At 43.9% G+C, this 24,960-nt stretch overlaps 1 protein-coding gene across 1 annotated transcript; it reads right to left on the reverse strand.

The window, feature by feature from the left end:
- Window positions 1–11,503: 11,503 nt before the first annotated feature.
- Window positions 11,504–13,465, reverse strand: LOC123518731 (vegetative cell wall protein gp1-like). The gene is made up of 2 exons (XM_045279733.1): window positions 13,070–13,465; window positions 11,504–11,584 (listed from the first exon to the last, which is right to left on the reverse strand). The coding sequence occupies exons 1-2, from the start codon at window positions 13,463–13,465 to the stop codon at window positions 11,504–11,506; spliced, it is 477 nt and encodes a 158-aa protein (XP_045135668.1).
- Window positions 13,466–24,960: the final 11,495 nt, after the last annotated feature.

Raw genomic sequence — 24,960 nt, forward strand, 5'->3', positions numbered from 1 at the left:
AAAACGTTTCTCTAATTTAGGGAGAAGGGAGAGATCCTTTGGTTATTTTATGGTAATGAGCGTGTAAAGTAATTATCGAAAATGGGGTTAGCTAACGCGGCGTGTGAAGGGAACGAATCTTGCCTATAAAGCTGGTTTTGGCCAAGGCCTGGCGAGGGTGGCGGGGGAGCGGTCGGCCACCAGCGGGGGCGACGTGAAAAGGGGTGGGAAGGAAAAAGCCAAGTGGAAGGAAGAAGATGATGATGAGGGGTTGTGTTGAAGAAAATATAAGAAAACAACAAAGGATTTCGAGAGACTTCAAACAGCAACAGGCATATAAATCTTTGCTAAAACATTAAATTTTATACACTACATAAATCATATCAGAGAAAACTTATTGATATATAAAAATGAATAAATAAGTGAGGTGTACTAAATGTTTTTGTTTGGGTTTTGTTGTGAAGGACATCAATGTTTGTTAGCGTGGTAATTGGTCAGTGCTTAGAGCGCAGGTGGAGGCACAATATGGCTACACATCTAAGAGGAACCTAAAGGTAACATATGAAAAGAAAATATCACATGTCGAAATGCCAAGTACAGAAGTAATCAAGAGAGTGCCAAGAGAGTGCCACAAGTCCCCTATCGCCTCCCATTACCGCTGCCTTAACTTCGCTTCAGCAACTGGCCTGCAGATAACATGCCTCCTTATCACAGAGTATTACCAGATAAGAGAAGGAATGAATAGCGTATCTCTTAATATCTTATTTCTTTGGGGAAAAAAACATGAACGACTGATAATTCTTCCAGCACCTCAACTGACGACGCGCCGCCAAACATGAGGCAAACACCGCGGACTGAAAGAAACTATCAAACAACTCAAGGTTTTGCGTCGGAAGAATGGGAGTCGGAGAAAAAAGGAGGGGGCGGGAGAGGAAAGATGGGATGGGATGGCTAGCGCTACGGAGAGGGGAAGAGAGAGAGAGGGGTGACAAGGTAGAAGGGATGGAGGAGGGGAAGGGGGAGGAGGAAGAGAAAGAGGAGGAGGAGGAGAAGGAGGAGGAGGAGGAGAAGCGTGCTGCTGCCTCACTCTCTCCGGGGCGTGGCTAGGCAGGCGGTCGACTCATCAGAGACCCGCGCACCCTAACACTTCAGTTTTCCCCTCTGCCTCCTTCCCTCTCCTCTCAAACCATCCACACCACCACCAGCAACACACCAACACCAGCAGCACACCACTGAGACAAGATAGAAAGAGGAAGAGAGAGAGAGAAAGAGAGAGAAGGGAGGAGGTGACCACAACACACTGGAAGAGGGCAAAGGACCAGGAGAGGAAGAACTAGAAGAGTCAGAGTGTGGCTGGGCTGGATGGCGGGATGCTAGGCTGGCCGGGGGGATGCTGCTCTCTTGGCGCACACCCGATCTCCCCCTAGAGTGGGCGGAGCCGGCCACCCAAAACTCCCCTCGCGGCTCGGGAATTTATCATTATATCCCCCTTTACTACACATCCTCTTAAGTGGTTTGCCCGGGGGACTATTTACGTGGACATGGAATGAACTAGTAAATAATGTGGAGGGGCAAGAGGGGAGAGAGGAAGAGAGAGAAGAGGAGGAGCAAGAAAAGGGAAAAGGAAGAAGAGGGAGGTATGTAGTATAGCAGTAGTGGAGAAGGAAGAGGAAGAGGAAAAGGAGGAGAAGGAAGACGAGAACGTAGGCAGTTTCATGATCACCCCCTCAGGGCCTCTTTCCTTCCCCTCCACCGGGCCATCTAGCTCTCTCTCTCTCTCTCTCTCTCTCTCTCTCTCTCTCTCTCTCTGAAAGGTAAGAGATGCAATTTAATCGGAGAGAGAGAGAGAGAGAGAGAGAGAGAGAGAGAGAGAGAGAGAGAGAGAGAGAGAGAGAGAGAGAGAGAGAGAGAGAAGAGAGAGACACAAACACACATTTTCTGTTTCATTCATCAATCTATTGTACTCTTACAAGACAAGACTCCCAGTAAGTCTCTGTACATGAGAAACAAATACAAACACTGACGATAACACACACACACACGCACACACACACACACACACACACACACACACACACACACACACACACACACACACACACACACACACACACACACACACCATATCGTGTACATCCATCGATCCTGACCTCATGTTATTTCGTGGTAAATATTGATCATGTAACAATATCCTCTCTCTCTCTCTCTCTCTCTCTCTCTCTCTCTCTCTCTCTCTCTCTCTCTGTCTCTCTGTCTGTCTGTCTGTCCGTCTGTCTGTCTCTCTGTCTATCTGTCTATCTGTCTGTCTGTCTTTCTCTCTACGATTAAATATTATCACATACTTTTCAGAGAGAGAGAGAGAGAGAGAGAGAGAGAGAGAGAGAGAGAGAGAGAGAGAGAGAGAGAGGAGCGAGGGCGTTCTGGCTTTCCCTTCCCGTACAAGGCAGTGATCCATCAACAAAATTTACGAGGCGGGCTTTCAATATATTACGTAGAGGTGGCAGGTTTCTCACACCCTCGATGACAACAGTGTTCCAAGCGTTCACTATTGCTATTGGAAAACCGTAAGCCAGGGTAAGCAACAATGCTCAAAATCCATACCCACCCCGTGCCTCTCTCTCTCTCTCTGTGTGTGTGTGTGTGTGTGTGTGTTTGTGTGTGTACTTAAAATTCGTAAAAATGATGGTATACTTACTTCTTATACGAAAACAAAGAAATACACTCAATTCTTATACAAAACTTGAATAGAAGATGAAGAAATAAGATAACCATGAGTGAGTAACAAAAAAAAAAAAGAACCTTATGAATATGTAGTAGAATGTTATGGCTTAATTCACACACTTAAATCTTCTTTTGCAAAACCATCAATACAAAACAAAATAAAAGGAAAAATTTAAAGTGTAAGTAGCGAAAAAAGGCTGTAGAAACATGACTCAACAGTATATGGAATTAAAAAACAAACTGAGGATGGATAAGACTATGAGAGTGACGGGTACTTTAGGGTCAACGCGAGGACGAAAAGAGTGGATTGGAAGTTAAAAGCCTGACAGAGAAGGCTATGGGCAAGAAGGGGGCTGTATGGGCAAGAGGGGAGCAGCTGGCGTGGATGGATGGACCTCACGACAACCAGGCATTACTGAATCACTGTAAGAAATAGCTCAAATATTTTACTATTATACAATGGGGGTCAGTTGGGGGAGAGGAGACGCGTGGTTGCCCTCCCCCCCCTTTACATCTTCTCTCTCTCTCTCTCATCAATCCCCTACCTTCCTCTACTTTCCCCCAACACACATTATCGACTTCCCTTCTATCGTCTCACCCTCAATAAATCTTTATTTAAAGTTATGATTTAACGATGCTGTGATTTAGTAACAAGTGCATATAGCAACAAAAACAGTAATAATAGCACAAGAGATAACAAAATATACACTGAAGCTCTTTTTATTTCTCTTCTTGCTTTGAGTGGAAACAATTAATTTCCCTTGTAGAGTTAAATATGACGATGGCGACGATGATGAAGCTTCCATAACAATAGATATTACCTAAACAACAATAACAACAACACTCTAACAACCATCAAAACAGCAACATAACCCAAAAGAACCTAACCAAGCATGAAGTAAACAAGCACTCACACAACGTAAACAAAACAATACCATTTCTTCCTTTTGCCAGAGAAGAAAACCAAACCAGTAAGGTAAAAAAAAAAAAAAAAAACAGCTATATCTCACCACCACTACCACCACCACCACCACCATCACTACGCTGTACCGTCAAATTTTCAATCCTGTATAGCTTAAATCCTTTCACTGTTACCTGCCACATCTTTCCTTACTAACTAACCCTGCAAAGACATCTATTTTACTACAGCTACCTTCAAAGTTTAGTCTTTTAATCCCATTCTATATTGTAAATGCTTATAAAGGTTCCATACATTACTTCCTGAGCTGTCAGATGTTCTATGTGTCACTGAATGGGTTAAAAGATCCCTGAAAACCTACTTTGGTATATTATATAGTGAATGAAGCGTCTTTATTTTGGTTTAATATATTCGTGCAGCGTTCTCTCTCTCTCTCTCTCTCTCTCTCTCTCTCTCTGGACGAGGAGACCAAGGTTTTTCCTCCATCACGCTCGCCTATTAGAAAATCGCTGACTCTCTCATGTTACAGAGCGGCCATGGTTATTGGAGAGAGAGAGAGAGAGAGAGAGAGAGAGAGAGAGAGAGAGAGAGAGAGAGAGAGAGAGAGAGAGAGAGAGAGAGAGAGAGAGAGAGAGAGAGAGAGAGAGAGAGAGAGAGAGAGAGAGAGAGAGAGAGAGAGAGAGAGAGAGAGAGAGAGAGAGAGAGAGAGAGAGAGAGAGAGAGAGAGAGAGAGAGAGAGAGAGAGAGAGAGAGAGAGAGAGAGAGAGAGAGAGAGAGAGAGAGAGAGAGAGAAAAGGAAGGGGAAGGAGTTGGCTGTTGAGGGCGACGTAGCTCAGTTAAAGGGGAAGAACCGACCCTCCCACAGAAAGAGAGAGAGAGAGAGAGAGAGAGAGAGAGAGAGAGAGAGAGAGAGAGAGAGAGAGAGACTCCTCCCCTCAGTGTGATTAATTGTAAATCAACGTGAAGTTCTGTTTGGTGATTTTACGCTCCACTCTGTTCTGTCTTGATACTTCGAGAAATACAGAAGAGGAGGAGGAGGAGGAGGAGGAGGAGGAATAAAATAAACAAATAGAGAAAGAAGGAGGAAAAGAAAAACGTAAAAAAAAAAACGTAAAAAAGATAGAAAGAAAGAAAAGAAAGAATTAAGATGAAGAAATAGGAAAAAATGAAGAACAAGAACAAGGTCAAGAAGGAAGAAGAATAGGACGAGGAGGAGGAAGGAGAAAAGAAAGAGGAGTAGGAGTTAGAATAATAGCAAAGCGAGAGGGAGAGGAGATAAAAAAAAAGCAAAAACAGAGGAGATAACTACAAGAAAGGGGAAGAAAACAAGACGAAGAAATTGTTCAGAAAAGAAAATGTGAATAATAAAAAAAATAAGGAAAAAAATAACAAAAAAGAAAACAAGAGACAGACAGACATTACAAGCTTTTCCTTTTTGACAGACAGACAGACAGACAGACAGACAGACGGATCCAAGAAAGCAACACTACCAAGAAACGAAAACAAGACGAATAACAAGCAAAGCCTTTCCTACTTCAACTTCACCCCATCCCTCCAAAAAATAGGAAAAAAAAAAAAACCTCCTCCTCTCTTCGTTTTCTTTTCCGTGTTTCGAGGCTGAGGGGCTGGAGGGGAGAAAGAGAGAGAAAGAGAGAGAAAGAAAGAAAGGTTACCGGCCATTGCATTTCCTCCTCTCTTTCCCAGGTTGCCATTCGTAAACAGCAACAATAACTCACTTGCTCGTCGCACCTGCCGAAGCCGAGGCACCTGGTGGGTCAAGAAACACCTGGCGGAGTCTCACATTTCTTTGCCTCTTTGGACGCTGGGTAGGCGAGAGAGAGAGAGAGAGAGAGAGAGAGAGAGAGAGAGAGAGAGAGAGAGAGAGATGGGAATAAGGAAAAAAGAAAAATTTGATCAATTCTGACACTGCTTTCCATTTTGGTGCTCCTGGCACGCGCATAGACACACACACACACACACACACACACACACACACACACACACACACACACACACACACACACACACACACACACACACACACACACACACACACACACACACACACACACACACCTTGTCTATCTACAATTTTGTTCTCTTTTTCCAATTACTATTGTCACTCATTGCTCATTTTCGTGTCTAATTCTTTATATTTGTTCTCACTGTCTATGTTAACGTGCCACATTTCCTAATCTCTAAACCTGATCTTTAATTTAATTGCTCTTCATGTCTTCAACTCGGCTACAATTTATTTAGTTGACTTGCTGGTTACACATCACTAAGGCTTGTCAGGTGTGCAGTGGTCACAGGTCTTGTCTTTCAGGTGTGCTCAGCGGGTACATGTCTGCCTGTGACCTGTACTGACGCATTTTTCTTTTTTTTTTAGTTTTAGTTTTTTAGTTCTTTGCAAAGTTCAATCTCTAAAATGGAAAAGAAGATTCATTGCTTTCAGAAAATTCATCTACCATGTTAGTGGCATTCTTTGGCGCGTATGCATTTAGATTTCTTATATTAATCTTTTTTAATTACTTGTTTAGTTACTTCTTCTTTTGAGGTCAGCGTTAATCTCCAGCAATTCCTCAGCGGGTGTCTGGACTCAGGTGAAGTCATGTGCAAACCTGTCACACAGCGGCGGGTCTTGCTATCAGATGACGCATCCACATTAGTTTGATAGGAAAAAAATACATGTCGAGCAAAGAACTGTCTGGAGATTGAGAGAACCTATTGGAGCGACTCTCACTTTACCACAAAGCTCTGTCCAATCTGAGGAATTATAGAAAAACAATACCTACAAATTGATCTTATGGCATGAACCGAGTGGGATCACTAGTTCCATCAAGAAATTTAACTTATGCACTGGCAAACTCAAGCACGCATTAACGAAGAGTCTTAAAACACACCAGAAACAGAAGATTGAGTCTAAAATCAAGAGAAAATGCACATATCGCCTTCCTCACACTGGAGAAAAACGAGAGTAATTACAAATACTTTTTAATAACGTGTTCAATAGACGGAATGCATCTAGTTAACTATTACTCGGCCAACAAAGCCACAAGAATGCCGCGCTGATAAGCTCTACTCACTCAACCGCAACTGTTACAAAACGTCAAGTCAAACACAACCTGCATTCTGTTTCTTAGAGAATGCCCAGACACAAAGCCCTCCTAATTTAGCCAAACTTAGGCCACTGGCACGTCGCTGTGTGGGCGTACGTGATGCCGATAGGTGGGGAAGGCAATAAAACCAAAACGACGTGCGCCAATTTAAATATCAACATGACTGAGTGTAACGGATTGCTTCTTGTCACTGGCACTGATAATGAGACATGTGCGAGGGGAGGGCAAGGCAAGTGGCTGTGAGAGAAGACTGCAGGTGAGGGAAAGGTCTTATAAGTAATACAGGTAATGTGGTACGCTGATGCCTCGATTGACTGAATGGGCGAGGGTAAAAGGCGCAGGAAAGGGAAACATGAATGAACGAGTAGTAGAGATTATGATTAACGAGGACACAATGATACGCCGAGCAGAGAAGGGAAGCTTGCAGTAGGAAAAGAAATTAGGAAGGAATTTGAAGTAAAGGTGTGTGTGTGTGGGTTTTGTGTGTGTGTGAGAGAGAGAGAGAGAGAGAGAGAGAGAGAGAGAGAGAGAGAGAGAGAGAGAGAGAGAGAGAGAGAGAGAGAGAGAGAGAGAGAGAGAGAGAGAGAGAGAGAGAGAGAGAGAGAGAGAGAGAGAGAGAGAGAGAGAGAGAGAGAGAGAGAGAGAGAGAGAGAGAGAGAGAGAGAGAGAGAGAGAGAGAGAGAGAGAGAGAGAGAGAGAGAGAGAGAGAGAGATATTACTCCTCTCCCGCTAGTGCGTTACCAAAAATATCGCAAAAGGAAGAAAAGAAAAAACATCAAAATCCTGACATTCCTCTCCGTCTTTTCCATGCATTCTCTTTGACCTTTGCATCCAAACGCAACCTCCACCTCCACCCCTCTCTCTCTCCTCTCTATCTCGAGCTCCTTACCCCCACTACTCCACCTGTGCCACTCCAACGCGTCCCCTCCCGTGCCCCACCGTGCCTCTGGGCCTTCCTGTGCGACGCTAACTGACAAGGTAATGAGTGTGGTGGTCGCGTGGACACAAGAATTATAAAAGATTACCCGGCCCGCCTGCACCGTTATGGATGACCGCAGCCACGGCCGCCACCATGGGACATAGGAAAAGGAGGAGGAGGAGGAGGAGGAGGAGGAGGAGGAGGAGGAGGAGGTGATCAACAACGATGACAGAAAAGGAGAAAATAAAAATAGGAGAGGTAAAGAATAAGGCCGCCAAAATCTTGCAACTCAGACCAACTTGAGGTACTGCACACATTAAATCCCGATATACACCTCCCACCAACAACACAGTTATTCCCCTCCCTGCCTCTCCATCTCGTCACGTACTATCCCCCAGATACATATTCCTACCTTTACATCCCATCCTCATTATCTCATACATACACATCAGCCCATGCTTATCACTGCGGACAGGAGACGAGTGACCGTGACTGGTGTTCCGTAACTGAGCTATGCAGGTAAGTAATCACAAAGAGGCTTGCTTGAGTGGTTTATCACTTATGGAAATTTTCGGAATAAAACTGTCCTTGTAACCATCTGCTGGTCCACACTCTCCTAAATTAACGATCACAACGGTTATGCTATATGCAACAGAACATTCCGTTATAGTGTGAATATGAAGTGTACCTCGTGGTAAGTTTAATTAGCAGTTCAAAATGAGTAACACTTTATAATAGTGAACATATGATGATATCCTGTACTTACTGCTGACTTATCGCGATGACATCCTTAGGGGACGCTGTTCTCCATGCTGGCAAGTGGTGACATGTTAATTATTCAAGGACATGTTTGCCCGGCCACAAGGTAATGAGTCGTGTGCATCAGTCTCAGCTAAGTGTGTGTCGGCATTGCAGGACACTGACGCCAGAATAGTGTGTTAGGCAGTTCGTCACAGACACTGCTGCGGTTATAAGTCTATTGTTGCGGCACATGTAATAGTCTAGTGATAATAATCGATAAAATCCTCAGCAGCCACCCGTTCGTGTTCACAGTCTGTCAGTAACTAACGACCCCGCACCTCACGAGCTGTTTCTGTGATTCGTGAATGAAACAAAACATTTTAACATAGTTCTTCACTAAATATAGCTGAGGTTTTGTGATGTTTATGTATAAGACTTGTTCATATAATATAAAATTACTTCATTTGTGACTGCATACATCACTTGTGAATATATGTTCGTCCTCCAATCTTGAGATAATTTCTCTACTACCGTTTCATATTCGGTGGTGTGGCAGAATAATGAACTACTGATTGGGAGGCCGCCTTAAGGTGAGCATCAGGTTTTCATGGAGAAGCAGGACGAAAAGGAGTATGAAGAAAAAATTATGAAACCTTCAGGATGAATGTAACAGTGCTTTACACACTAAAGTTCTGCTATAACTGGCAAACACATCTGAAGCAGAGTATGTCTTACGAACCAACTTGAAGCGCAAAAGTTTGCAGCCTCGGTAATCAAAGAGGAATTTTTCACAAACCTCGCACTCATGCTGCCCGTCATTTCACTGTGGCTGTAATGTTATTGAATTTTACGCTACGAAATAACTTAACTTCTGGGAGCATACTACAACAATTGGCTAGACCCTAGCCATGGTTAGATACTCTAGCAGCTTGTGTATCTAACCATGCCAATAGTGTAGACCTACACCTAGAGCTTGAGAGATTCAGAAGCTTCGAACTCTTTCGTCCCCGAGAGAGGCACGCTGCCACACACAATGCGCGGACGAGTTGTGACGTCACTGAGGACGCTGAGGTGTAACAAATAGCACAACAAAACAGCCCAGTCAAGGCGGTTACGTAATTAGTTAAGGAGGTTGAAAAAGGAAACGGTAAACAAGGGTAAACAACGCTCATTCTCAAAGGGGTAAGGACTTAGAGGCATTTGGAAGGGAACAAAAACACGTAAATCACATAAATAGGGAAGGGAGAGCGCGAGCGTGTGCAAAGGATTATAAACCAATGAACGACAGGTGTTAGAGGAGAGTGACTAATAAAAGATAACGATGTTGGAAAATGGTAAGAGAAGGAAAGAAATAAAAATTAGCAACTAAAGTGGAGAGGTGAGTTAGATAGAAGAGATGGCATGGGAAAAACATTAGAAGTAAGGACAAGGAATGCCAGAGCAGGGTGGATTGGATAGGGAAGGATAGCAAGAGATTGACGACATACAGTGATATCAAGAAAGCAGGAAAGCAGTACGCAGGGCCGAGACTACGTAACAATCTGCCAATCAAACCTGGAAATAAAAGAAAGAATGCGCAAAAAATCATGATGCGGTGCTTTGCCTTCACGGGACTCGGAAAGACCAACCAGATCATGAAAGGGTAAGGTCATGCACGCTTCTATATATACAAAAAAAAAAAAAAAAAAAAAAATCAAAATGAACTATTTCTAGAGAACGGCGCGCGAAACCCACAACAATATCCAACCCCTTCCCACCCACACACACTTTCAGAACCCACAGGTAAAGACCCAAGGAGCCTTAACGAGATATTATTCCTGGTGTGGAGGAGGGAGGCCGGCAGAAAGAGGGTAGGCGGGATTGGAGGGGGGGGGATGGGTCGAGGCTGCAGCAGGAACGAATCGAAAATTGAACGTTGAAGAAATGCGGAAGTTCATAGAAGAGGAGGAGGAGAAGAAGAAGAAGAAGAAGAAGAAGAAGGAGGAGGAGGAGGAGGAGGAGGAGGAGGAGGAGGAGGAGGAGGAGGAGGAGGAGGAGGAGGAGAGAGAGAGAGAGAGAGAGAGAGAGAGAGAGAGAGAGAGAGAGAGAGAGAGAGAGAGAGAGAGAGAGAGAGAGAGAGAGAGAGAGAGAGAGAGTGTGTGTGTGTGTGTGTGTAATAAAAAAAAAAAGGATAGCAATCTAGAATCACATAAGTTCGAATATCGTGTGCTCATGATCCAAAAATTCTGAGACGAAACGCGAGGAAGCGGTGGTGATCACTCAAGAGAACACTCGACACACCAGGCAACTTCACACACACATGAAAGAAAGGAAAAGGAATAAAAAAAATAAAGAAAAAAAATGAAAAGAAAATCACGTGAACGCAAAAACATTCTTGATTCTATATAGGGTAATTCAGATGCCTAATTTGTTTCGTGTTAAGCCAGTATTGTTGTCTGGTGGTGCAGCACTGCCGGTAAGCTTAATGAGAACTCGTTGGTCCCTTCAGGCCAGACAAGAACACTGATAAGAGTGTGCATTCATTCAAATGGTTGCGTGTTAATTGCTTTCATGACCCCGGTGAGGTTACGTGACTGGTCGCTTGCCGTGTGTCTGTGCGTGGTTACTATTGTGGCAAACAAACATGAGAAATAACGGATTTTTACACATGAATAGACTTAATTCAACAAGCCGCTCATTCTCCTCGGTAAGCCAGACAAGACGTGACAAAAATTTTCAAACATTATGATGCAAGTGTTGATTTTTGCTCATATTGACACATTCATCAGGTAAATGCTGCTTTGATTACAGTGTCGTGAGGTGCGGCTAAACACGAGATGCCTTCTATTTACTTACTTAACTATTCTTGTTTATATATTCTTTTTCGTTTCGTTTTGTTTCGCATCAAAGAAAACAAAACAGACGAACAACTAACACTCCTCTCAAAGAACGTATTATTTTACTCCGCCAGACGAAGTGACCTAAAGTTGTTATCAGACTAACCGACAAGACGCAAAACACAGCGAAGGCTCAATTTTAGTTACTATTCCCTTGCGGAGTGAGTCGTAAGCCACTACGGTAAGGTGCAGATTGAAGACTCGCTGCTCCACTCCCTTAGCCTCAGTCCTATAGTTTGCTCACGCGGGGGCTACTGATCACTGGGCTTGGGCTGTGAAGTGGCAGGGTGCGGGAACTCTCGTGGCGTCCCTGGGATATGAGGTATTCGCTCTATCTGTGAAAACTTTACAGAAAACTGGAAAAACTGCGTCACGGGCGGTAGAGAGGACGAGCTGCGTGGAGATGAAGTGGAGTTTGTGAGTCTGGGTGTTAATGAGGCAAGTGGTAGTAGTAATATAGTATGTAGTAAATTTCAGTACTACAAATTACTTTTCTAACACACTTGCTATTGTAGTATTATCACCATATCATCCTTGTCACCAGTACTGCTAACGCCACCACTACTACCACCACCACCACTACTACTACTACTACTACTACTACTAATGCTACTATTACTACTACTACTACCATTTCTTACAATTATACAGTTTTTAGCACTTCTAATATTCCCTCTACTACTGAGAGAAAAGATGGAAAAGAAAGGGAAACACACACACACACACACACACACACACACACACACACACACACACACACACACACACACACACACACACACAAGAATGAACCTCAAACAGTCAAACTCTATTCTATATACAAGACCTTCTTTAAACACACAGCCACGAGGGAAAAATTACTCTTCATCAAGTACTTTACGTTCCCTACTTACCTTCTTCTTACTTTTCCTCCTCCTTCCCGCGTGTGCCTGCCCTCTCCACTCTCCTCCACTACCCCGTCCCTTCCCCTGCCCCTTCCTCACTCCCCGTCCTTGTCAGCAGTGTTGTAAAAGCAGCAACGGTAGACACGAAGATTAGTAACATTAACGAGAATATAATGAAGAAGAAGAGGGAGAAGAAGGTGAAGTAGGAGATAGAGGAGAAAGTGAAGGAGGGAAAACAGAAGAATGAGGAGGAGGGTAAGAAGAGGATGAAAATAGAAAAAAAGTGCAGCAGCAGGAGCAACAGCAGAAGTAATAGCAGGAGCAGCAGCAGCAGCAACAACAACAACAACACTATCAACTCAAGCATTCCTCTCTCTGCTGCTGTAAACCTGGTATCTACAGTCTTTACTTTCTCAATTTTTTCTCTTCCTTTTGTTATCTCATCCGAACACCACTACTTGAGGTCCCTCGTTCCACCCACACCAACGCCACTGCCATACACCCTCACCCACCCACAGGTTACGCTATCACCCACATCACCCACTCTTCACATATGTACCCTGTTACCAGCCCACGCCACCGCAGTGTTAATTACCAGCACCACTAACCAACACCACTAACACCACCAACACCACCACCACCACCAGAGCCTCTCCATGCCCTATCACACCATCGCACTCACCTCCATCTTACCTACATAACCCCTACGTAACCCATTCCACTGACAGGGGTAAGGGGTAAGGATGGGGGTTGGTATTGGAGAGGGGAGGTGTAGTGGGGGGCGGTGAACCCCTTGAGCACAAAGCCAAAGTTTCTGGGGATGAAAAATTCTTTTCCCGCCGCGGCAATAAATCAGCGGCGGCTCAGCGATAGGCCTACGTGAGAAATGGCGGAATAATTCACTAAATTACACGTTTGTTAGACATCCATTTCTCATGGCGGACCCGCGGCTCAGGCTGCCCACTGCCCGGCGGGGGGAAGGGGCAGGTGAGAGGGAAGGGGAAGGAGGGGGAGAGGTGGAGAGGAAGGGCAGGGCACGAAGGTATGGGTTTGGTGGGAGTGGGAGGAGAGGAACGAGTATGGAGTGGGTGGTGGAGGAAGGGATCAGGCGGAGGAGGCGAAGTGGAAATGTACGCGTAGAAGGATTTGTGACGCGAGAAGTGAGGGTGGGGAGTGAGGGTGCTGCGTGTGGCGGTGATGGGGGAGATGGGAGAATAGCGACGGTGACCGGGAAGGGGGAAGAGCAATGGGTGTGAGGGCAGCACTAAGGAGCACGCATGATGAGGTAGGGGAGAAGGGGGAGGCATGGTGAGGCACAGGCAGGCAAACTGGGAGAACAGGAAGGAATGAGAACACACACACACACACACACACACACACACACACACACACACACACACACACACACGGCAGGAATATCAGCACTTACCTAATAAAACTACCTCGCAACGAACCCACTTAACTGAATGAAGAGAAAGAAGTGACAAGGGAGGCCACGATGCATACAAGGCAAAGATTCTAATCGCTAAACACCACACGACTAACATTACTTCCCTCTCTCCTACCCTTCCCATGTGCGAATGCGTGTACGTGCATGTATGTGCGCGTGTGTGTGTGTGTGTGTGTGTGTGATGCTGTACAGACGACAATGACTGGATAAAATACTGACACGTTGGGAAGATGGGAAGTGAGGAGGTAAGTACTAAATAAGACAGCATGTGAGAGGAAAGCATTATACAAGAGGAGAAGTGATGGGAGGGAGTGGCGGTATAATAAGACGAAGAGTGTGTGGGCGAAGTATTTTAGAACGAGGTGTCTAGAGGAGGTAGTATATAAATAAGGCGATGCGTGTACTTGGAGGCGTGGGGGACGGGGGAAAAGCAGCTAGGCGAGACCGCGAGAAGTGGCAGCTGCTGGGGAAGAGGGGGGACTGTCTGGGGAGCGAGGCGTGGAGTATTGACGGGGAGCGTGCAGGAGCGTGAGGGGAGATGAGTATAGAGGACGCACGAACATATGGTTGCAGGAGTTTCCGGTTTATTGATGTTTTATTGGTGTGTGAAGCAAAATAATGGGAAAATAACAATTGATCAGTTTTTTTTTTTTTAGTTTGTTTATTTATTTTTTTTTTACTCTTCCATGCCGCTTAACTGGTTTTATACTGATGGAGAGAAGCAACAGCAACAACAACAATAACAAGAACAACAATGGAGTGTTACGATGTGGCATATCTAAAAATTATCAAGAAAGGAATTACCGCCATATATTAATTATCATTATTATTGTTATTATTATTGTTATTATCATTATTATTATTATTATTATTATTATTATTATTATTATTATTATTATTATTATTGTTATAGTTGTTGTTGTTGTTGTAACTTTTGCTGTTGTTGCTACTGTTAATTTTCTGTCTGTCTGTCTGTCTGTCTGTCTGTCTGTCGTCTGACTGCCTGTCTGTCTCCCTGGGGATGATAGATGGAATTAAGTAGCTTTAATCACACAGGGACTGCCACGTATAGGCCTGACAGCCTCTTGCAGTTTCCCTCTTTTCTTATGTTCTTTCCTACAACAATAAAACTGAATTTAGAGAAGAAAACAAACTCCATGGAAAGGAAAAGGGTCGTTAACCCCACTGGAAATAGCGACCTCAAAATGAAGCCGCTGCCAAAACTAATAAAAAAAACATAATGTAAGTGGCAGGCGGAGCGAGGCTGGAACATGCATGAGGTACCAGCCAAGCTCTTCGTAATATTACATTGAGGAAACATAAAAGTAAGATAGAAATACCTTAAAGTTAATCCAACAAAGCAAACAAAAGAAGCAGTGAGTGAGTGTGGGCAGACTGTTTATACAGTGGACATGGGAGGAATGCATGGCGGGGAGGGAGAGACGAGGGGGAGGGAAGGGCCGGACGACAGGTGACGGAAGGAGTGCAGGGACGAACACACAAGGCGAGGACAAAAAGGATTAAAGGACGCAGGTGTAGGATAATGAGTCTAGGAATGAATGAGAGAACGATGGAGGGAGAAGGAGGAAGGATAAAGGGAAGATTACGAAGAATAAAGAAAACAGTAAAAAAATAAATGAATAAGAAAGAGATAAGGTATGCAAAACAAGACAAAACAATGAAAAAACGAGGGATAAAGGAGGAGGGAATGAACGCAGTATAAGTAAAGGGAGCGAAAGAAGTGAACGAGGAGGAAGGGAATACGAAAGAAGGAGTGATGGAGGAGTATGGGGGTGAAGTAAGGAGTAAAGGGTGAGGAAAGGACTTAAGGAGTGAGAGAGGGAGAGAGAGAGAGAGAAGGGATGGTGAAAGGTTGGAGAGATGAGGAGGAGGAGGAGGAGGAGAAGGAGAAGGAGAAGGAGGAGGAGGAGGAGGAGGAGGAGGAGGGGTCACATCCACCATGCTGCCCCTCTGATCGCCGGTGATTACCCATAATAGCGTAATTACAGGTGAGTCGCTGCCCTGCCATTGTTGCAGCATCGCCCATGGACTCTCTCGGGAAGTCACACAAAACTCCGCCATCCCACCGCCACTACCTTGATCACCATAGCCGCTACCACCTTCACCACCGTCACCACTAAAGCCACCATTCCCGCCACCACCATCACCACCTCAGTGTGACCCAAGTCTTGTGCATCATGAGAGAAGATGGTAGGAGCGAAAATTTAACTAGCTCATGAGGCTGCACGCTGCTGATGTCTCTTTAGGGGTTATGTAATTGTGTGTGTGTGTGTGTGTGTGTGTGTGTGTGTGTGTGTGTGTGTGTGTGTGTGTGTGTGTGTGTGTGTGTGTGTGCGTGTTTGTTTATTTACCCATCTCTCTCTCTCTCTCTCTCTCTCTCTCTCTCTCTCTCTCTCTCTCTCTCTCTCTCTCTCTCTCTCTATGTACCTAAATATATATTCAATAGCAGCTTCGGACAAATTTGTATCAACATTTTCTTGAGCCAAAGATGTGAGCAAATAACATCAATTTAATACTGAAGGCGGATCTGTCTGTGGCCCCTCCAAAGCCGCCTCCGTCCCTCCAGCCCTCCTGCCCTCCCGCCATGACAGCTTGTAATTAATCTATTCTAAAGGAAATTCTCCTGCCGGGAAGAGCTGCTCAGTATTCCCCTGTTTACAAAGACCCTTGTAAATATATCCGGCAATTTAAAACTACGGCAGGAGCTTCAAATGCCGCGCAGCTTCACCGATACGTACTTTGCGATCAGAAGCCACTATCGTAACCTTGTATTGAAGTAGCAGGCTTATAGTGGGTAGCCTGCCTTCCTCCCCTTGTACTTCTTTTCAAAGGAGCTTATAATGTCCTGAGAGTTATCTGCGTCTAGGTCGGTAGATGGTTTCCTAATCCTAGAAGTCTCGGTGGGGCTCAGGGAGGCTCAGCGAGGCTCTCCCCGGCCAGCCCTCACCTCTCCCTGGGACGCGATTGTGTTGTGGCGCTTTTGTTGATGTGAGTGTGAAGTTTATTTAGTCAATCTGGACACGGATAATCTGAGGAACGCTCCCATCACCCGCTCCCCACAGCCTTCCCCACTCCATCTCTCTCTCTCTCTCTCTCTCTTACTTCTTCCGTCATTCTATCTCCCCTATGCTCCCTTTCTTCCTCTTCTTTTCTCTCACTGTTCTTCCTATTTTCCCTTTCCCCGTCCTCCTCTTCCTCTTCCTCCTTCTCCCACCATGCACTTCACTCGGCCACTCCAAATTATCTCCGTCTTCATATTTTGTTAATGGAAGTTAAGTAGTTGGAAGTGACCCTCGACAGTCCCCTCTAATTGTGGCGCTGTCAATGGGGAGGCAGCGGCGCCCCCACAAATATTTCACCAGCTCCATTGTGCCTGGCTCGGGTCGTTACGAAAGGTTAACAGTTTTGAACATAATCCGCTCAAATAATCTTCAATGACTGTAATAAAGCCCTCAGATTGAAATTGTATGTACCAATCTTAATCCGCGTGGAATGGTTTGACACACACACACACACACTCTCTCTCTCTCTCTCTCTCTCTCTCTCTCTCTCTCTCTCTCTTTCTTCAGATTACTTTTCTAACAGCCGTTACTGTACAAGGAAGCAATTATGGAGTGATAGGAGGCTGCACAGTTTTCAAATGTATCCCCCACTCCACTGCTGAACGCCCAATTATTCTCTCTAAATGGACGGAGGTTGCCTGGTGCAGATTTTCAATGACTTCAAAATTCACCACGCGCTGCTTCCTCGCTTACTTCGTTCATCTCTCGGTACTACTGACGGCTTACTTCAATATCTCTCGTCATTCCCGCGCTAGTATGAGTCGCGGGTAATCTGTGAGGAAAGTGTGGGGACAAGAGTGAAGCGGTGTACGGCTCGGCACCCCAGCTCCGTCCATTAGCTGCTATTGTGAGGGTTACATTCGCCTGTGTGTTGACATTTCACTCGTCCGACGGCCCCCGAGACTCAACCCCACCCCGTGAGAACCGTCACTGAGCTCCCCGCCACCCCTCCCCGCCCCACCACCTCCACCAGCCCCATGCCCCTCCCGAGGACAGCAGGGAAAGATTCACTGCTACATCAGGATGCGGGAACATCACGCCTTATGGAGAGAGAGAGAGAGAGAGAGAGAGAGAGAGAGAGAGAGAGAATCCAACCCCGGTCCTCTGGCTTGTGAAGCCAGCGCTCTAACCACTGAGCTACCGGGCTCAAATAATGATAATAATGTGTGTGTGTGTGTGTGTGTGTGTGTGTGTGTGTGTGTGTGTGTGTGTGTGTGTGTGTGTGTGTGTGTGTGTGTGTGTGTGTGTGTGTGTGTGCGCATTCTCGAGAGAAACAGCGGTGTAAAAGATTAGAAGAACGTGTTTCCAATATTCATATTTTCTCCACCACTAATAAATATCACACACACTTTGTTTCGCCTATTTCTCTCTGTTGGATGACGACTGAAAATAACACAAAAGCTATAATCCTACAATTCCATAGGAACCACTCTCGCTTAAAGAAAATTGGGATCGGTATGAGGAAGTAAAATTAGAGGAATAATACACTGTCGACCACATACTGAATTTATAACATTCGTCAGCTAAATGAAGAAGCCGATGTAATACGAAGATATTTACACCGCCAGGCACTGACTAACTCAACGAAATTTATAGACGGTTAGCGAAGATGATCATACATGAACACTAACGAGATCAGACCAACTGGGTACCAAATATGTTCACATTGAATAGCAATTACTACAGTGCCACTAACCACTGGCCATGACACCTGATTCACTTCATTCACTCATTTCTGACTCAAGGCAGGACTCAGCAGCCACCAGTGCACAGATGTGGTACTGCTGAAACCTTTGCATTGATAGCAAAGAGTACTGTAAGATTTTATGTATATATATATATATATATATATATATATATATATATATATATATATATATATATATATATATATATATATAGAGAGAGAGAGAGAGAGAGAGAGAGAGAGAGAGAGAGAGAGAGAGAGAGAGAGAGAGAGAGAGAGAGAGAGAGAGAGAGAGAGAGAGAGAGAGAGAGAGAGAGAGAGAGAGAGAGAGAGTCAAATTCAAATCAATAAAATTTTCACTGATTAGCAGTTATTACAGCTTTTGTAGACATACTTTCTCCAGTCAAGTAGAAATGATGGAGTTAACATTTCCTAATTCAATAACTTATTCTTCCTTCTAAATCCTCCTTGAAAGTTGCTTCTTCACATGTCTGGCCCGTACTGGTGGCCATGCCGCACCAGACCACTCGGCTTGGCACTTCCGGCTTTCATTATTTTTCTTTTAAACATTCTTTTGGAATCCCCGCTGTGAAATATCAATCCTTTTTTTGTCACCAAACTTTTGTTGTTAATAAGAACAAAAGAGAAATTTAGCATCACATGTAGTTCCTTTTGATTTATCCACTTTTATTGTTTCTATTTGTGATTTTGTTTATTACGTCCAACTAATTATTTTACTTTAGTTTTAGTTGAACCTCGGTAAGTATTAACTTGTAACATATGTTTGTGTATTCCAAAACTAATCCTAATCCTATAATTCTCCAGTGTTTTAGTTTCGTTCATTCGCTTACAAAGCAATAACAAAAAAAAGTTTGTAGTTCACTTTGATCGCCGTTCCTAAAGTTCCGCTCCTTTCTATGAAAAATTGTCTTTATCCATCACAGAATTATATTACAAGTATAACGCTGCAATGTGTAATTCATATGGCTAATTTCCTTTTCCTGTCTTGTTAACACCAATTCAGATAATGATAACCAGTCTTCCACCTCCATTATCAAGCCTAAACAGCTGTTACTACAAGCTTTGAGTTATATATTCTCCGGCAATTAGTTCCTTAAGTAACTATTCTTAAAATTTTCTTTTATAATTCTCCATATATTTTTATCTCTTATATCAAATTTCCGAGGCTTGCATGATGTTATCTGTCAGCACAGTAGTCTTTTGCCTACTGTGTGTGTGTGTGTGTGTGTGTGTGTGTGTGTGTGTGTGTGTGTGTGTGTGTGTGTGTGTGTGTGTGTGTGTGTGTGTGTGTGTGTGTGTGTGTGAGTACATGCTTCCGTGCCTGTGTGTGCGTGCTTCCGTGCCTGCGTGTGCGTGAGCACGTGTTATGGTTGGCAGAGCATAGCCTGCTTGAGGCACACAGGTCGCTCTCAGCTTCCCACGCCATGAAGAGTCTGGGATCGACGTGTAGGTAGATAAGAAATTAGACCAATTTTCACCAATTTTCAAGACCGTGGTGCCGTGCTGGGGCTTCATGGCAGATGTCAGCACGCACACACCACAGTGACTCCCCATCACCACCTATCACCTCTCCGCCTCTTCCTTTTCCGCTCTCTCTCTCTCTCTCTCTCTCTCTCTCTCTCTCTCTCTCTCTGTCTGTCTGTCTGTCTGTCTGTCTCTCTCTCTCTCTCTCTCTCTCTCTCTCTCTCTCTCTCTCTCTCTCTCTCTCTCTCTCTCTCTCTCTCTCTCTCTCTCTCTCTCTCTCTCTCTCTCTCTCTCTCTCTCTCTCTCTCTCTCTCTCAGAAAATATTCTAAAATTTGAGAACCTATAGTAACTTAGCAGAAACATGCACAATATTTGTAGACGCTTACTAAACAAAAATGTCTGCTAGATTTGTTGGTAAAAGAAAAAAAATGTATTTTTGTAATTGTATATTCTAAAATAAAACTCCAAGTTACTTAGCAATAAATACCATCGTTTCTGTATTATACACCTATTTGTGATTAAATTAGATGGAATTGAATTTTAGCTTCAAACAGAAAGAAATTATTGTCATACAGAATTGAGAGTTGAATCTTATTTCTAACAAATTCACAAAAAACGCTCAGAAAAACCCTTGCTCACTTCAATAAATCAGCAAATTGGCTGCAAATCAGTGTCTACCGTGCGGCCTGCAAGCCGAATGCTGTTTATGGTTTTTCTTTGCTGATCTGTGGTGTCGCTCCCATTACGATCCTCAGCAGTATTAAAAGTAAACCATACACAAAGCCACACAAACACAAAGGAGCATCTCTGTAGAAGGCAAAACAAACAGCTCCGCAAATCACATGGCTTGTGGGAATAACTATTACAGTTTACCTCCTCTACGTTGTCCCCTACGGGTGTTTGCGTTCAGCCCTCCTCGGGGCATGATGCATTATTGCATGGAGAATGTGTCATCGGATCTCAGCTCGATTAGAATGCAAGCACGTAAGTTTCATTGCCAGGTACACGAATCGCTTACACCACAACATGGCGATTTACGATGATTTATGACTCACTATGATGATGGATCAGTCCAGTATTACAATATTTAACTTTGATATATGTGCTCACTATTTTCCCTACTCAGGTAACACAAAATACTCCAAAAGTTGCGGATACCCTAAGAGTTAGCAATGATGTCAAATAAATGCCTCAGACTATTAAAAGAAAACATACAAACCAAGTAACATAACGAAATTTATCTTGCAGGTGACTTAAATGTGGGTGAGAGAAAACGAGGGGAGGGAATGAGGAAAGCTAAGAGAGAAAGAATTAAGGAAGGCATAGAATCCCTCGGGCCACACATCTGCTCGAGTCTGCCCTGTGGATCCCCAGTTTCTGTGGAAGCACCCGAGGAACGTTTTCGTTGATGACAGCTATTAGAGAGTGGGACGCCCGCCGGGGGGAAGACTACCATATCTGAGGAGGGAGGACCCGCGGCTCATCTGTTAGTGTGATGGTGAGTATGGGCGTTAGGCAGGGCACGCCTCCTTCTCCTCCTCTCTTGTAGGGGACCGTCACGGCATGCATGGGAGATAAACACAGGAGGAGCTTCACTGACTTAAGAGAGAAAATGGGGAGTGAAAACAAAGAGCGAGAAAGAGAGGAATAGAGAGAGAAAAAACGAAAAAATCGCAAGGGAAGGAATGAGAGAGAGAGAGAGAGAGAGAGAGAGAGAGAGAGAGAGAGAGAGAGAGAGAGAGAGAGATACCTAATATGAGTCTGAGGCAAACAAATTACGTGCTGAAAGGTCGCTAAAAGGCCGCTAAAAGAGGCACCAAAATATTTTTAACCCCAGTCGATGGAGGTAAATGAAAATGTAGCAACGCCCGTCCTACTGAGCGGCGAATATAACAAATAAATGTCTACCTCGTACCAACATTTATTTGTATACGAGTTAATGCCTTGTATAAACTCATCTTCCTCTTCTTGTTTTGTAGACGAATGGCGCAATTGACACACTGAACAAACGGAACTAAGGGAAGGGGAGGAAGTTACAATCAGAGCGAGGGAGCAATTTGTACGTAACTGGGATGGAAAATTATAGAGATTAATGAAAGAAAAAATAAAACAAAGCCAAAATTAAGGTAGGCAGTCTCTCTCTCTCTCTCTCTCTCTCTCTCTCTCTCTCTCTCTCTCTCTCTCTCTCTCTCTCTCTCTCTCTCTAATGTTTCCAGCCACATCCGGTACAGAAGGTTGCTAGCAGGATACAAATAAGCCACATAACAACCACTACCATTACGTTAGGTGCCATGATAGCTGCCGTTCTTAATGGAAACACACACACACGCACACACACGCACACACACACACACACACACACACACACACACACACACACACACACACACACACACAGTATAAACAATGTATTTCCGTTAATTTCGCGACCAAAACAAAAAGAAAAGAAAGAAAAAAAATATATGCAGCACATCACTGAACACTACCCAGAAAAAATACATATTGTTTCGGCCGCCACCTGTTCGTAGCAGGAAAGAAGCAGAAAATGTTTGCTCATACTTAGTGCATATATAAAGAAAGGAACACCGCGCCGCTGAACATTTTCTTATAAAACTTAGAGCGATTATCGAAATTTAATGCCACGAAGAGCGTTTTTAGAGGAAGGAGAGAGAGAGAGAGAGAGAGAGAGAGAGAGAGAGAGAGAGAGAGAGAGAGAGAGAGAGGAAACGAAAAACAAGAATAAAAAGAATATAATGCTTTAAAAATATCCTTATCTCACAAAATAACCAAAATTAACAACGACCAACGGAAGGAGACTCGTAGAAGACAAAGAAACTGACATTGAAAAAAAAGGGTAGACAGGAAGCGAGCAAGAAGCACAAGAAGAAAGAAAACGGAAGGGTGAAGGGAAAAGAAAGAGGAACGAAGAGACAAACGAGATGGTAAAGAAGGAGAGACGGAAGGAGAAAGATAGAGAAATGGAGGGAGTAGAGGAAATATAAAATACACCAATTTCTGAAGGTTATAGACAAAGAAGCGTCACGTGAAAGGAAGCAGGAATGGAGGGCTCTTCATACAGCTTAGTGGTGGATTAACAAAGCTACAGATACACGCACTTAGGTTGTAGACATGGAGGAACAAAAGCATATAGAGTAATATTCGTTAAAAAAAAAAATAATTGGACGAAAGAGGGTCAGTGCAACTAGTAGTAGTAGTAGTAGTAGTAGTAGTAGTAGTAGTAGTAGTAGTAGTAGTAGTAGTAGTAGTAGTAGTAGTAGTAGTAGTAGTAGTAGTAGTAGTAGTAGTAGTGGTAGTGGTGGTGGTGGTAGTAGTAGTAGCAGTAGCAGTAGTAGTAGTAGTGGTGGTGGTGGTGGTGGTGGTGGTAGTAGTAGTAGTAGTAGTAGTAGTAGTAGTAGTAGTAGTAGTAGTAGTGGTGGTGGTGGTGGTGTTCGTAGTAGTAGTAGTAGTAGTAGTAGTAGTAGTAGTAGTAGTAGTAGTAGTAGTAGTGCCTTAAAAATCTATCACAATTGCACTATGCCTCCTGCTTCTCGAAAAGAGGAAAACAATAAGAGATAGATAGATAGATAGATAGATAGATAGATATAGAGAGAGAGAGAGAGAGAGAGAGAGAGAGAGAGAGAGAGAGAGAGAGAGAGAGAGAGAGAGAGAGAGAGAGAGAGAGAGAGAGAGAGAGAGAGAGAGAGAGAGAGAGAGAGAGAGAGAGAGAGAGAGAGGCCAAAAATATACAAAGACACAAAGAAAGCACACACACACACACACACACACACACACACACACACACACACACACACACACACACAGGTACAGAGAGAAGAGTGAACAATACAAGAGGAAGTGATGGAGTGGCCCTCAATGGCGCGGTGGTGACCAGGAAACACTCCCTCCCTGCAGCAGTCGTCACGCGCCGCGCCAGGCCGGTGGTGTGTGGGTCGCACTCACGGCACAGAAGCCTCGCCTCGCCGCCCACTATCGCTCACATCCTCATGCTGTTCCACGCCCACATCCACCCACCGCACGCCCTAATCCGGCTCTTCTTTCCTTCCTCTTCATACCCCATTTCGTTTTACTCTTCTTTATCTTCTTTTCCTCCTCCTCTTTTTTGTTCTTCCTCCCCTCTCACTCAAGTTAATGGTACAGTGAAATACCTTGAAGATAACAAGTTTATTAATTCATAATGTGGTTTTCGTAATATGAGTTCGTCCGTTTATGTGAATTATTTGACTTCCTTTATTGCTTTCATGAAGAGTTTGATGACAGACCAGTAGACAGACTGAAAAAAATATATATCCTATGAAGAATGAACTTCATAATCTAAAATCATCCAGCCTCTCAAAGTGAATGATGGGAGGTGATATGAAAGACGTGGTTAAAAATATTCAAAAGGTTCGTTGGTTTTAATACGGAAGAATACTTAAAAGATGATCGATAAATGAAAGATATATAAAAGAAAGGACCTAACGAGGTAATTCCATCCAGCATTTCACAAGGAACAATGCGAGGTGATGTGAATGACACGACATGTTCTAAACGTAACTGGCTAAAGGGAATAAACTTTTTGCAGTTGGGGATTGTCAGCATTTGACACTCACGTGCAACGTTGACAATAGAACAACAATTATAAAGGTAGAAAAAAAAATCGACTAGATCAGTATTTGGACTTCTAATTATAATTAAGAACTTACACGCATTTGTAGTATAGTGCAATATTTCAAAATGCATCTAGGAAATCCTCTTTCCTGAAGTTGCTGTTGACTGTCTAGTACAGAGTAACAAGTGCTGGTCATTAACCCTCCATTAAAGATTCATATTGCTATTCCACTCTGCCTTATTTCCTCGAGTCAGCTTCGGGTGGGGAGAGTGCTTCGTGGCAGCCTTCATCAGTGTTCTCCTTCTCTCACTGTATGGCAGCTAGAACAAAGACAGCTCTTTTTTTTTTTTTACTTCTTTTCCTCTTCTACTTCTGAGCAGGTGCCAAAATTTCGCTCTTTCCTTGACAGCCTCCGAATATTTTGTCCCTGTGCTTCTTTAAATTTTTGTAGGCGTCGCGTCACTCCATAACGTTAACTTGTATGGTT

The sequence above is a fragment of the Portunus trituberculatus genome, chromosome 44, assembly GCF_017591435.1.
Source record: "Portunus trituberculatus isolate SZX2019 chromosome 44, ASM1759143v1, whole genome shotgun sequence".
In the NCBI taxonomy this organism is placed as follows: domain Eukaryota; kingdom Metazoa; phylum Arthropoda; class Malacostraca; order Decapoda; family Portunidae; genus Portunus; species Portunus trituberculatus.

Coding starts and splice junctions, on each gene's coding strand:
- LOC123518731 (XM_045279733.1), bottom strand. CDS start 13,465: ATGCCTCCCCCTTCTCCCCTACCTCATCATGCGTGCTCCTTAGTGCTG. Junction 11,585..13,069: donor AATGGATGTCTAACAAACGT/GTAATTTAGTGA, acceptor CTCATATCCCAG/GGACGCCACGAGAGTTCCCG.